Source organism: Protopterus annectens, chromosome 4.part0 (assembly GCF_019279795.1).
Source record: "Protopterus annectens isolate FY-2018-M chromosome 4.part0, PAN1.0, whole genome shotgun sequence".
NCBI classification, from domain to species: Eukaryota; Metazoa; Chordata; order Ceratodontiformes; family Protopteridae; genus Protopterus; species Protopterus annectens.
Window position 1 is genome coordinate 1,107,949,218 of NC_056733.1, and position 15,012 is coordinate 1,107,964,229.

At 46.0% G+C, this 15,012-nt stretch overlaps 1 protein-coding gene across 1 annotated transcript in view; it reads right to left on the reverse strand.

Annotated features, from left to right (window-relative positions):
• Nucleotides 1-15,012, reverse strand: part of LOC122799790 (F-BAR and double SH3 domains protein 2-like) — a 1,119,909-nt gene that overhangs the window by 363,125 nt on the left and 741,772 nt on the right. The window contains exon 7 of the mRNA XM_044069087.1: nucleotides 11,073-11,192. Coding sequence (XP_043925022.1) covers nucleotides 11,073-11,192 — 120 coding nt within the window. The remainder of the gene's footprint in view (nucleotides 1-11,072; nucleotides 11,193-15,012) is intronic.

Here is a 15,012-nt window from a genome sequence, read left to right on the forward strand (position 1 = left end):
TATACTGGAAGAATGCAAAGTTCCTGTAATCACAGCTGCACAGGTAAAAAACACACTCTCCAAAGCCAAGAACACAGCATCCATGGGACCTGACAACATCTTAGGCTGCGTTCTACATGAATTGCATAATGAACTGGCACATCACCTAAGTACCATCTTCAGTCTTAGCCTCACCTCAGGCTTTGTGCCCATTGAATGGTGCACAGCAACGGTTATCCCACTCCACAAAAGGGGAGCCACCACAGACCCCAGGAACTACCTCCCCGTTAGCCTGACGAGCCTGGTCTGCAAGGCTATGGAACGTATCATCATGGAGCTTATAAACAATGACATTGGTAATCTCCAAACTCTGGACCCTACCCAGTTCAGGTTTGCAAAAGGCAGATCATGTCTTCTAAACCTGACAGACTTCTTTGAAGTGGTCAGCAAAGCCGTAGATGAGGGTAAGGTGGTTCACACAGCCTATCTAGATCGCGCCAAGGGTTTCGACACCATCCCCCACTCTGGAATTCTAGATAAACTCACTAAACTAGGTATAAATCCCTATGTCACCAGATGGGTTGCCAACTGGCTCACTGACAGAACCCACACTGTGAAAGTAGCAAACTCTAAATCCAACTTCAGACCAGTGACAAGTGGAGTACCACAGGGTTCAGTCCTGGGTCCTCTCGTGTTTGGTATCTACTTCTCTGAAGTACAGACTAACACAGAAGGTCTTTGGCTAACAAAGTTCGCAGATGACTGCAAACTAGGAGCCATAATCAAAATTCCTAACGATGTGGACATCCTACAAAAGGGCCTCACTGAGACAGATGCCTGGTGTCAAAGCCATGGCCTCAAGCTCAATGCCAAAAAGTGCATTGTCATCCCTTTTGGTAAAAACTCTGTACCCATGAACTACCACATAGGCAGTAGTCTACTTAACACTAAAAGTGTGATAAGAGACCTTGGGACACAGGTGGTCAGTAGTCTCTCCTTTGATAATCACATCCCCACAGTAGTTAGGAAATCCGTCTACATGGCACACCTCATCACAAAAGGTTTCTCATCCAGGAAACAAGAGGTCATTGTTCCCCTGTACTCATCATTCATTAGACCCATTATAGAGTACAACGCCCCTTTTGGTATGTACCTCACAAGACATCTACAACAACTGGAAAGACCGCAGAAATACCTCACAAACAGGATTATCTGCCTCACACAGATGCCCTACGCAGACCGTCTCTAAAAACTCCAGCTTTACTCCATTGCATATCGCCTACTCAGAGGTGATCTCTGCCTAATATACAAAGCTATGTCAAAACCAGAGGTGTTGGACATGCTCCACTTAAAGAAATCCCAATCCCTCCGAGCTACACGCTCTAGGGACCTAAACCTTGTCACCACAATAAAGAGAACATGCTGGATGGATAGATTCCTGTCCCAGAGACTTCACATACTCTGGAACAAACTACCTATCTATATCAAACAAAGCTCCTCATTAGCACTCTTCAAGAAAAGTCTTGATGATTGGATGGGAGATAAGAAATTCACCCCGGGGATCACTTCTGTGGCTCTGCTCGACAGGGGCACAGGAAAATAATTTTCTTAGGTGGCACAAGCCAGGGTACCGTTTGGCTAGGCTTATATAGGTGCTAGGGCCAATAGCCTAGTATGCATGTGTGTATACATATATATATATATATATATATATATATATATATATATATATATATAGGTCTACCTGATAAGACCGACAAGCCAAAACAACGAAACGAGATGACCGACACCAGAAGATCGACAAAGCAAATACCTGACAAGTTGAAATCCTGACGCCGAAAACACCGACAGGTAAAACATGTGTGCTTGCATTTGAGCACGACTGTGTAAGTGTGTGATAGGGATGGATGTTAGGGTGCGGGTGTAAGTGTGTGATAGTGACGGACTTTAGGGTTAGGGTGCAGGTAAGGTAAGTGTGCGATAGTGACAAACCTTAGGGTTAGGGTTAAGGTTAGTGCATAGATAGTTGTTTATGTAAGGTTTAGTGTAGGTTTATAAGGTTTTTGGTGTGCTTGTGTTGTCTGTGTGTTTTTCGGAACAGCAAATTTATTTTGTTTGGTTAACTGTCGGGATTGTGCTTTGTCGGGCATGTGAACTTTCGTGTTTTTGCACTTTCATTCTTGTGGTGTCTGTGATCTTGTTGTCGGTCTTGTGAGCTGTCGGTTTACTGTAGTAGACCCATATATCTCTCTCTCTCTCTCTCTCTATATATATATATATATAGATATATATATATATATATATATATATATATATATATATATTTATTTATATATATATATATATATATATATATATATATATATATATATACACACACACACACACACACACACACACACACATACACAGACCATTCACTACAAACTGCAAGAAAACCGTGTTAGAGTCTTCACTGTATGATACCTTAAACATCCTGTAGTGGAGGCTCATGGGACATATGCAAATGACCCCTTACAAACACAACAGTGTTTAATGCATATAAAAAACATAGTCAAATACAAGAACAAATTTATTTTATTTATTTTACATTTGTTTACCAGGATAGTCCGAATGGGTTACATAACCCGTTTTCAGCGGAGGCCCTGGAAGAAATGCTGCACATATAAAACTTTGTTACACATATTATACACAGCTCCACATTTACAACTTTGTTACACATATTATACAATAGGTTACATACACAGGAATACACTAATGGATGAATTACAGGCAGGCAATTGGGGTTACTTTTGTAGTAATAGTAGAATATTTACACTTTATATTCATGACACAGATTGGAGTGGGCTAATCAAAATATTAGTCCTCTGGAAAATGAGTAAAATGCTAGAAACAGAAAGGTGCATAGTTTACAAGGTGTAATGTGACAGTTAGTAGATTAGTATAGGATGGGGAGGTTAGTGTAATAAGAGGAGGTGTATGGAGGGAAATAATTAGATTAACCTGGAGGAATGCATGTGCATAACAATGATCTATTTAGATGTTCTTTTAGGTAACTTTAAAGTAAGGTAGGCTAGGCGTTAACCTAATATTAGGTGGGAAGGTGTGCCATAACTTGATGATAGTGTATGAGTAAAGTGATTTTCCTTGGTTTCTGGAAGGTTTGTAGGTTTCGAGAACATTTTTGTCTTTGGATCTGAGTGTTCTGTATGGTTTGTAATATTGGATTAGTTTAACTAGGTCAGAGCAGGCAGTGGGGGGCCTATAGAAGAGTTTGTGGATTGCAGTAAGGTGTGTATAAGTAAGCTTGTTTGCCAGTTCCTGCCAATTTAGTTCTTTTAGTGGTATGAAGTGATGTGTACAGCAGTTGGAGTTTGCTGCAAACTTTGATACTTGTAGCATTGTTCCATTTTGGTCTTAGTGGAGTTTTTGTAGACTGCTTAGCGTACAGGAACTATAGAATAGGGAAGGGAGGAGGAACGTTTTAGCCAGGGTGATCTTAGTGGAAGTGGTAAGAAACCACCTCTGTTTCTTTAGAGGAGTCCTAGTTTTATATGTGCCTTCGTGATGTTTTGCTGGACATGAAGGTCAAAGTTGAGTTTGTAATCGATACCACCACCTAGGAGTTTAGTTTCTTATACATTTTCTAAGATGGTTTTGTCGGCTGCGAGAATATTAAGTTGGTCTGGCCTGAGGGTGGTGTTTTTGGGGTGAAAGACTATAATAAGAAGTTATGTACTCACCATAACGTTCCATCTGAGTAGGTGGCTTCATTTGTCTGCAACCTGTGGGTCTTGGATCAGATATCGGATCCGAGCCGGCAACTTGTTTCATAGCTAATGGATCCGAGCTCCTAGCTCCTCCCCTCACCCATAATCCCCTGCCAACCCTCCATGACCTCAGATCAAGTTTGCCCCTCTATAGATACCCAAAAAGGGTATTCCAATAAACAATCTACATAGATCCATTTTGAAGGCCAGGGGGAAGGAGGGGGGGATGGTTGCAGACAAATGAAGCCACCTACTCAGATGGAACGTTATGGTGAGTACATAACTTCTTAATCTGAAGTAGGGACTTCATTTGTCAGCAACCTGTGGGACAGAGTCCCCAGCTACCTGAATCTTGGGTGGCCATCATGGAAGGATATTGCGAAGCACCGCAGAGCCAAAGGATGCTCTCCCTCTAGAAATTACGTCCAGTTTGTAGTGGTTAATAAAGGTATGAGATGAGGCCCAAGTGGCTGCCGAACAAATATCATCCAATGGAACTCTAGATTTGAAGGCAGCAGAAGTAGAGATGGAACGAGTGGAATGTGCGTGAACTCCTCCAGGTGCGGGTCTCCCAGAAGCTTGGTACGCTAAAAGAATACATTGGAAAATCCAGCGTGACAAGGAGATTTTTGAGACTGCTTTCCCCAAATTGAATTTGGCAAAGGAAATGAACAGCTAGTCGGATTGCCTGTGACCAGCAGTCCTATGAGTATAAAAACATAGCTGCCTATGAACATCTAATGAGTGCAGCTTGTACTCTCCTTTATTCTGATATTTAGGAAAGAAGACCGGTAGATTTATGGATTGATTTATATTGGTTTCTGATGCTATTTTGGGAAGGAAGGAGGATTGGTCCTGAGGTACACTCTGTCCGGATGAAAAATCAAGTAAGGAGGCTTCACAGAAAGGGCTTGAAGTTCCAAAACTCTTTTCACTGAAGTAATGGCCAGAAGGAATGCTGTTTTCCAGGACAAGTATTTGAGATCCACTGAAGTGGCAGGCTCACATGGGGGAGCAGTTAGGGCTTGAAGAACTAGTGAAAGATCCAAAGGGGGTACGGCTTCTTTGACAGGGGGTCTGAGCAGAGAAGTACCCTTGAGAAAGGTTTTACACAATTTGGCCGACATCAAGGGCCCTGTGTCATGTCCCACATGGTAATGGGAGATGGCCGCCAATTGTACTTAGACGGTTGAGCAACTAGTGCCTTCCTGAAAAAGTCCGGTTAGGAAGTCTAGTATGGATGGAAGAGGGGCCGTAAAGGGATCTAGATTATGATGCTCCGCCCAGACGGAAAAACATTTCCATTTACTGCGGTACACTTTCCTGGTGGAAGGTTTATGCACTGCCACGAGGATGGCTTTGACTGGTGAAGAGATACCGGGAGTCCTAAGTATGAGTGGAACTGGAGCAACCAAGCTGTCAGCTTCAGACTGTCCAGATTTGGGGTCGACAAACCCGACGGATGATAGATTAGATCCGGACTGGGATCAAGAATCCAGGGGGGATTCACTAGGTGAGACCACAGGTAAGGGAACCAAGTTTGCCGAGGCCAGAATGGGGCAATGAGGATCATCCTGCTCCCCAACCGCGAGGCTTTCTGTAAGAGCTGTAGCATCAGGGGTAGAAGAGGATAGGCATAAAGTAGACCGGGCGGCCAAGCATGCACCAGAGCGTCTCTTGGAGTTTCCCCTGGAGGGGGAATCAGAGCGAAGAAATTGTTGCATTTGGTGTTTGAGGGAGAGGCAAAGAGATCGCAGCAGGGTTGCCCCCATATTGCGAATATCTGCTTCACTACTAGTGGGTTGAGAGACCACTCGTAAGGGGAAAGAATGGTGCGGCTGAGTTTGTCCGCTAGGATGTTGGCCCGCCCCGGAATGTGCATTGCAATCAGAAAGCAGTTGGTGGAAATCGCCCATTCCCACACTCTCATGGCTTCGCGGCATAGAGGTAAGACCTGGTTCCCCCCTGTTTGTTGATGTACCAGACAACAGACATGTTGTCCGACTGAATTGCAATAGTTCCTACGGGGAGGAGATTCTGAAGTGCTTGCAACACGTACAGCACCGCTCTCATCTCCAGAACGTTGATATGCAGGGAGGTCTCTGTATCGTTCCACATGCCTTGGACTGTCCTGCCTGAATAATGCCCCCCCACCCAAGGCGGGAGGCGTCCGTGGTCACAGTGGCGAGAGGGGGCGGAGTGCAGAAGGGTCGGCCCGTATGGAGATCTGGAGCATGAAGCCACCATAACAGGGCCCTCCTGCAAGCCTTGCTGATAGCGATGCGGTGATGGAGAGGAAAAGACTGAAAGGACCATTGCACTAGAAGGGTCCACTGCAGTACCCTCATGTTCAGGCAGGTGCATGGAAGGAGCGTTATCGCTGCCACCATGGGGCCCAGCGCCCTCAGGACCAATTCTGCCGGTGGGGCTTCTGACTGGAGGATGGCCCACACATGAAGTTGCAAATTCCGTAGTCGTTCTGAAGTCAGGAAGGCTCGTATATCTCTGGTGTCTATTCTGGCTCCTATAAGTTCTATGACTTGTGTCGGAGCAAGGAAAGATTTGTCCGCATTGATCATGATGCCTAATTGGGGGGGCTAGGTGGAGAAAGTAATCTCTGGCTGAGCAAAGTAGATGCATTGTTGGGGCGGTCAGGAGCCAGTCGTCCAGGTACGGGAAGACCTGCATTCCCTGGAGTCTCAGGTGGGCCACTATCACTGCTAACACCTTGGTGAACACCCTGGGGGCTGTGGTGAGGCCAAAGGGAAGGACCCTGAACTGGTAGTGACTGGCTCCCAGCTGGAAGCGGAGAAACCTCCTGGATCGTCTGTCCATTAGAATGTGGTAGTACACATCCTTGAGGTCTATAGAGCACATCCAATCGTTCTCCCATAGGAGGGGGAGAATAGATTGAAGAGTGACCATTCGGAATTTTTCCTTGGTTACCGACAGGTTCAAATGGGAAAGGTCTAGAATGGTCTCAAGTCCTCCATCTTTTTTGGCACCAGAAAGAACATGGAGTAGAACCCTAATCCGAGCTGGTCTTGGGGGACGGGCTGGATGGCTCTTTTTTCTAGCAGCTGCTGGATTTCTGCGGCAAGAGGTAGACGGGCCTGCTTCGAATGCCCTCTGATCAGGTGGTACATCAGGGAGGTTCCTAATTTTGGGGACATGAAGCATTGGAATTTTGTACCCTCTGGATATAATTTGAAGCACCCAGCGGTCTGACGTGATGGACTCCCATGCTGCTAGGTGCTCCAAGAAGCACCCCCCGACTGCCTCCAGAGTGGAGCAGCCAGGCAACCCTTCAGGGCTGCTGCGTGGGCCGGTCAGAGAAGGATTCTCTGGACCCAAAGTTCCTCGGAGCCCCTCTGCCCCTGGGGCGGCATCCTCCCTGTCCTCCTCTGCCACGGAAGGACTGGTTGTCCGGAGCAGGTTGGGAATGTTGCGATTTCCGGAACCACATCTTCTTCTGACCCTTTTGGTTCTTCAAAAAGGACCGCTGGGGAGCAGAGAACGTCTTCCCGTCCTTCTTGCTCTGGACTAGCGTCTCGCAAACCGTTTTGCCAAACAGGGTAGAACCATCGAAAGGGGCGTTCGCAAAGGATGCTTTAAAGGGCTCCGCAAAGTCACAATGCTGGAGCCAGGCCTGACGTCTCATGACTAGGCCCGTTCTGCTAGCTCTAGCGGCTCCCTCGGTGGCGTGGGACAATAGCCGCATAGAGGTGTTCGAAATGGATCTCAGAGTGGCCATTCGGGTGGAGTACAACTGTTTGTCCTCCGCCAACATGAACTCAGGGGGGGAGGCAGCGTATTCTTTGATAAGATCTCGCTGCATCCTGATGACATGTGCCATATAGTTCAGGGACCTTACCGAAAAGGTCGCTGAACTAAAAACTCGCTTCCCTAAGTGATCCATCGAGCGGGACTCCTTGCTCGGTGGATGGACTGAGGGGCTCTCCTGAGCTAGTTCCCTCTTTGTGGCTGCCGCCATCAACATGGCATCTACGGGTGGACCCTTGCTCCAGTGGGACCGGTCTGCGGGGGGGCTCAGTATCATGTCCAGGTGTTTAGGGACTGGCTCCACAGTGTCCGGGTCCTTCCACGCCCTGGTGGTAATAAGGTCCACCAGGGGGTTGGCTGGAGGGGACACCCAAGAGGTAGACAGGCCTGCTTCGAATGCCCCCAGAAACACGGACTCGTCGGAGGAAGCCTTGGGGGCAGACCACCCACCTCTGATCCTAAGCATTTCCATGATGTCTCCAAAGGAGACATCCTCAGGGGGTGATCTTGGGGAGCCTTCCCCTTCATCCAAGTCCATGTCCTCGGTTAAGGACTCAGGGGAGTCCACATGCCTCCTCTTGCACTTGTGCTTGCGAGGCACTTCCTTGGGGGGGGCTGTCCGAGGAGGTCTCGTCAGCAACATCCTGTTCCAATGGAACAACCTGGGACATCGAAGCAGGCTGTCCCTGTGGCCGGGTGATGGAAGCCTGGCCCAGCAGAGAGGGAGTGCAGGGTGGAGCCGAGACAATGGCCGGGGGTCCGGATGCTCTCGACAGAGCCCTCTCCACTACATCGAAGGCCGAGGGGGAACCACTCTCCCTGGGCTTCGAGAGCCGACTCGGATCCGATGAAGGGATCGGGGCCGGCGCCGAGACCGTCGGATCCGAAGGACCAGTGTGCTCTGACCTGGATGGAGCCGAAGGCACACTGAATCCCTCGGATCCGAAGCTCGGCCCATGGATCCGAGAGGTCGGATCCCACAGATTCGAGGGCAGGGTCGATCCGAAGTACCAAGTACTGTCGGCGCCGACCCACCCCCGGCTCCAACGCTGCCCTGCTCCGAACCCGGGTAGCGGGTCGGAGAAGGAGCAATTGGAGCAAAAAAGGGTGTCGAGCTCCCCCCCGAAGGGGGGGGGGAGGCAAGAGCACTCCCATCTGCAGCTGGGCCTGAATGAACCTTCGCATCATCCGGTCCAAGTCTGCATCTGACATACTGTAAGTCGATCTCGATGAGGCCACCGAGGCAGGCCTGGAATGCCGCCTCGATGGAGATCGGGCCTCCTCCTCGGGTCCTGGGGAGAAACAAGAAGATCTGAGCCGAGGGAGAGGAGACTTAGAAGCTGTGTAGGGAGAAGCCCGCTTAGCCGGCAGGGCCGAAGCGGAGGCCTCGGCCCGCCGCTTGTGGTGCTTCTCCCTCCTGGCCTCCCTGTCCTCCGGCACTTTAGCGGGAGTTTGAGTCCCGGCCGAAGGAAGGGGGGCAGGAGTGGCTATCACCACAGGCTGTGGTAGTGCCACGGGAGGAGCAGGGGCCAAAGGCGAGTCCGGGGGCAAAAGTCCCACCAGGACCAGCTTCGACCTCCGCTCTTTCAGTGCCCTGGGGTTAAATGCTGCACAAATGGTACAGCCTGAGGAGAGGTGTTCAACCCCAAGGCACCGAACGCACCGAGTGTGGCCATCAGCCGGGGAGAGCTTATGGCCACACTCGGTACATTTTGAAAAATGGCTTTTGGGGCCTCAGCCATACTCGAGGAAAAAACAAGGACTACACAGACACACAGGCCCCAAAACACAAACACACACACACACACACACACTCACTAACGGCCAGCAAAGGGAGGGAAAAAACTATATAAAAGATATAAAAATACAGGGAACCTGACTCTTACACACTTTTTTTAAGCTAACGACAGGGAAAGTGGAAGAAAAAATACACTTATCTGAAATACTCGCTAAGAGCTCGAAAATCCAGCTACTCACAAGCGCGGCAAACTAGATCTGAGGTCATGGAGGGTTGGCAGGGGATTATGGGTGAGGGGAGGAGCTAGGAGCTCGGATCCATTAGCTATGAAACAAGTTGCCGGCTCGGATCCGATATCGGATCCAAGACCCACAGGTTGCTGACAAATCAAGTCCCTACTTCAGATTTTTGGTTTTGTTTTTTGTGGGGATTTAGAAAGAGTTGGGACTTTGTGAGCCATGAGTCAGCTGATGTGAAAGATTGCTGAGTTTTGATTAGCAGTTCTAGAAGATATGAGAGGTACAGATTGAGGTAGAGTCATCTACATACTGAATTAATGTTTCTGGGGAAGAGGAGGTGTGTAGATTATTGGTGAATGTGTTAAACAGTAGGGGTCTTAAGATGGAACTTTGGCAGACTTTAGGGTTTTGAAGGGAGGTGAAGAGTTGGTTAGACCATTTGACAGCTTGCTTCCAATCATGTAGGTAAGCTTTGGAACCACTGAAGTGTGGAAGTGGAGCATCATAGTTTGGTTAGTGGGTCTAGTAGCAGTGTGTGAAACTGCCTCAAAGGCTTTTCAGAGGTCCAGAAATACGGCAGAAACTAGGTATCCATTGTCCCTGGCCTTGTTGATTGTGTTTGTGAAGGATAATAGTGCAGTGGATGTGCTATGATATGTCCTGGCTTGCTGAGTTTGAGTGAGCAGGTTGTTTTAGAGTAGATATTTCATTAATTGTTGGTGAATACACCTTTCCATGATTTTGGATAACGGGGATAAGACTGATATTGGGCAGAAATTAGATATTTCCACGAAGTGTACTCCCTTATATACTGGAGGTATGTGTGACATTTTCTATATTGTAGAGACTGTGCCTTCTGAGACTGATCTGTTTATAAGGATGCTGACTGGACATGCAACTGAGTCAGCAGCAAGTTTTAGATATTGATGTGGGAGGTTGTCAGCTGATACAGAGCAGGGTTTCAGCTTGAGTAGTAGCTTTTTATTGTACAGGTGGGTATGGGCTGTAAGGAGAAAGTAGTGTTGAGGTTATTTTGTTGGTTACTGGCATAGTTATGGGCTTGGTCTGTTGTAGGTGGTGGTGTATTTTTCTGGTTAGTGTGTAGATTTGGGTGGGAGTGTCCTGATTTAGTTTTGGAGGTGAGGAGGTCTGAAATGGATTTTATGAAGTAGTTGTTGAATTCTGTTATTTGTGCTGGAGAGAGCATTGGGTAAAGGGGAGTGATCTCTATTAGCTCCTTGGTTCAGGAGGGTAGTTATAGAGTGCCAAAAATTTTGGGTGTATGCGTTTGTGTTGTAGCTGGAGGTTCAAGTAGTAGGTTTCCTTACATTTAACCACTAGTTTGGTTGCTTTGCTGCATAGTATTTTAAAGTCTTGGAGATTTTTCTGGGTTCTGTTATGTTTCCATTTATCCCATGCTGTATCTCTGTTTCATAAGGTCAATGCAGTTAGTGGTTAACCATTGGCTTTTTGTTTTCTTTATGCATTTATGCAAATATCTTGAAAATATGGCTACTAAAGCAAATGACTGCAAAAATGTAGGGACATACAAAGGACACTCACCCTTTCTGCATGAGCTTTGATCTTAAAATCTTTGGCACTTCTACTGGCCCACTTTCTGGCCTCTTTCTCCAGATTGCATGCTTCTCCTTGACTACCAGACAGCTTTTGTAGTTGGTTAACCTGAAAAAACAAAAAACACAAACTTTAAGACGAAAATATCTCAGGTTAAAAATGAACCAAGTCAGATTAAATGCCCATAAAGACAAGACTGCATCCAGGCAACCCCAAAAATATGACTAATGACTCTTATGTGTAAAAAAACACACAAAAATGCACTGAATTTTTCTTGGAGTTTGTGACAGTGTCACATATACCTGGGGCCCAAAATTAGGGATGACTAAAATAGGTTAATAGTGATTATTAGTAATTACAAAAGTCACTGGTAACTCTGAAAAGACAAGCGAATAAGGTCCCGTCTCTTAGGCATGTAGCAGTATATGGCAGGATATCAATCATCCTAGCAAGCATGGGGATAACATATCTGCTTAGTGACATTTTTGCAGCATCTTACACAGAATCTGCATATCAGTACAAACTTCTGGCATTCACTCTGTTGCTTAAAGCAGAGAGACACCAACAGGGGATTCAGTGCTTAACCTGCCAGAGTGCTTTCAACCGGATGGGTTTCACCTTTTCCCTAGGAGTCCAAGAACTGAGCACAAAATTCCTCTCCATGGTGGATTTACAGGCCCCTTCCCATTCCCAAAGAAATGCAGAAAATACACAAGATAAAAATAAAAGGTGAAGGTAGCTTTCCTAAATGTTTGAAGTCATTTTCTCAACAATAAATGGGTGCTTTGACATGTCCGCTAGCACTGAACTAAGATGGATATTTTGATACTGGTAACCCGAGTTTAATAATGGACACAGAAGGGTCACCGGTGTGAAAAGGTGTAGTATGCAGAACTTGGGTCACTTATGCTGAAGGTGGGGTGGAGCTCACCAGTATAGAAATAAGATGGACACTTTGTTGCTGGTAGCCTGAGTTAAAGAATGGGTCCAGAAGGGTCACCAGGATGAAAATATGAAGTGTGCAGAAGTCAGTTCTCTTATGCTGAGGGTGAGGTGGAGTTCACTGTGGCCTGTGTAACCTCAGATGGGGGACTAGAGAGCTCATAAAACCTCAACCTGTAAAAAGTAACAAGACATCAAAGCACATCATGTGTGGATGCATGGATCACGTTGCCACTGCATATTGCTGCCTCTCTTACTATGACTGGTAACTATAAAATGGTGGCTCCTAGCATAAGTTCATATTATTCCATACACACTTTCTCTCCCTAGCCCTAGGATCAATCAACCAGGAGAATCTGTCACCTCAAAAGTCAGGAAGCCATCCTGACAAAAGGGGCATATTAACACTACCTGTAACAGAGGTAGAAAGAGTCGCTCATTGGAAGATGGCTGGGGATAGGGTTAAGCTAAAGGTTAGCTTTCATCAGGTGTGAAATGGGAGAAAGATTAAAAATAAAATAAGCAAAACTAGTGATTTAGAGGCTTTATGTGAGGTAGTGCCAACTGTACTAGGGGAAGTAAAGCAGTGCATGTGTAACATATGGCAGCATGGCTAGCAGGAGTTTTTGCAAAGAATTATATGTCATTTGAATATCAAACTGATTTTTGCAGATGCTTGTATTAAAACGTATCAACAGTGGGTCCTGTTGGACAGAAACGAAAAATACATTTATGTCAGACTGCGTTGTTGTAACTGATGAAATGTATATATTTTAACAGAGGATACTAGAAGTGAAGGGGTTAAGCTCAGCCCAGCTAACCTTAAGAAAATAGCCTGAAATTAAATGACTTGGTTTAGGCCATAAAGATTTTATCTCACAGGTTTGAATGAAGCCAGTGACGCTATGTCTGTGAAAAGCCTGGGCTTAGATCCTGCTCTGTTGTCTTCAGTGGTGAACTAATTGCTACCCTAGGGTGCCAGAGAATGGTTTATTAGTTTCTGCAAGAAGGGTAGAAGTGTTGGAATTGTTTTATAGTTTCCAGGTGCTGTAATAAACCTTAGCTAAAGTTCTATGTGTGTGCAGTGCCAGATTCTGACTCAGTTTCTAGTGAGAGGGTAGTGTGGGAACCACAGAGTCAGGTGACCAGATGTGATGTCATTCTGTAGCCAGCACTGAAACTGCATTTGAACACTAGTGAGAGATGTGAGGAGAGCACTCTCTTTTTGGACCTGACAAGACACTTGCTTTAGTAAGTAACTAGGGAACAGTAATTCTTCAGTGAGTTAAAAAAATATACAGGGAGATTAGCTAAATGTTGCTTTCTTTCTGTATCTGAGTCTTTCCATCTGTGTTTTTTTTTATCTATTTCCTGTGATTGAAACGCTGGTGTCTATTGCAAATAGATATTCAGTATTGTTATTTTTTTTATTTATTATTAAATATATCTAAACCTTTCATTGTGGCTGTTTTTTTAGAATATATTTAACCTTTGAGAGTACTTGCATTTATTTAGCAGCACTGTGGCTCCATGTTCCTGAAAGTCTTGCTGCTTGGTTAAAAACTACCATTTGTATAAATATTAATTTTACTAGGTGTAATTGGGTACCCTGGTAAAATCCTTAAGTAGCTGGCTTTGGGTGTTCTGGTGGCAGGAAATCTGCCTTATAGTCTGAATGGAGGTAGCAGAGCAGGTAAGCAGTGCCAGCCATTCCCAAGTGGGTGTGGGTGTGTGAAAATCAAATCCCAAAGAATGTGTGTGTGTGACAGGTACTTTGAACAGGGACACAGAGCACTGATTTCACAGAAAGGATGATGGAGGACTGGGTAAGGAACACCTGGCTAAGGACTTAGCTCTATAATGGTCAGTGGGGAGTCTTATATGGGGCCTGGACAGAAAGCCCAACCTCAGGACTGGAGTATACATTCTCTGTGTGCTCTTAAGGGAAATTGTACTCGGTGCAGAGGGCAGCATTGAAAATACTGTGTATGCCTCTTTTTCTCACAGTGAGCCCTCCCCACCGGTGGCAATGGTGAGGATTGAGGCTCCTTAATCACTGGCCCAGAGGACAAATGTCACAGTCTGCTTCAAGGATGTTGATATTATTACAACAGCCAAAAAAAGAAGTTATGTCTTACCATAACATTCCATCTGAGTTGTTGATGATCTTCCAGTCATCACTAATGGGTTTGGTTCCAAGCCCTCGGAACCGAGTCGGCCTTATACCAAGCTTCCGTGCATCAAAAATTCTTGAGCTAAGCTGCTACCCACAATGCCCTTCACTCAGTTAACTCAGATCGAGTTTGCATGCAACATATAGGAGAAAAAACGAAAGTCAGCGGCCATCTGCGCAGAAACCATGAAACACCACAAAGACCCAGAAGATCCACCAGGAGCCTTTGGCGGGGGTCGGTGGGAGGGTGTGATGACTGGAAGATCATCAACAACTCAGATGGAACGTTATGGCAAGTTTAACCCAAATGGCTGCTGCACAGATGTCATCCATGGAGGCCCTAGATTGGAAGGCAACCGATACTGCAATAGCCCTAGTTGAGTGAGCTTTGATTTGACCAAGTTTAGATTCATTCGTAAGCAAATATGAGAAGCTGATGCAATCCCTGAGCCATTTTGACAAAGTAACTTTAGATACTGCACATCCCATTCTGGGGCCAGAAAAGGAAATGAAAAGCTGGTCCAACTTGTGAAAGGACTTAGTTCTGTCCAAGTAGAAACATAATTGTCTATGAACATCCAATGAATGCAAGCAGTATTCTCCCTTGTTTGAATAATTTGGAAAAAATACAGGGAGCTCAATGGACTGGTTAATAGAAGAGTCGGAAACCACCTTGTGGAGAAAGGATGGGTTAGTACAAAGTGATACTCTGTCCTTATGGAAGATCAGGATAAGGGCTCTTGATATATAAGGCTTGCAACTCAGATGTTTGTCTGGCTGAAGTGACCGCCACCAGAAATAAGGATTTCCATG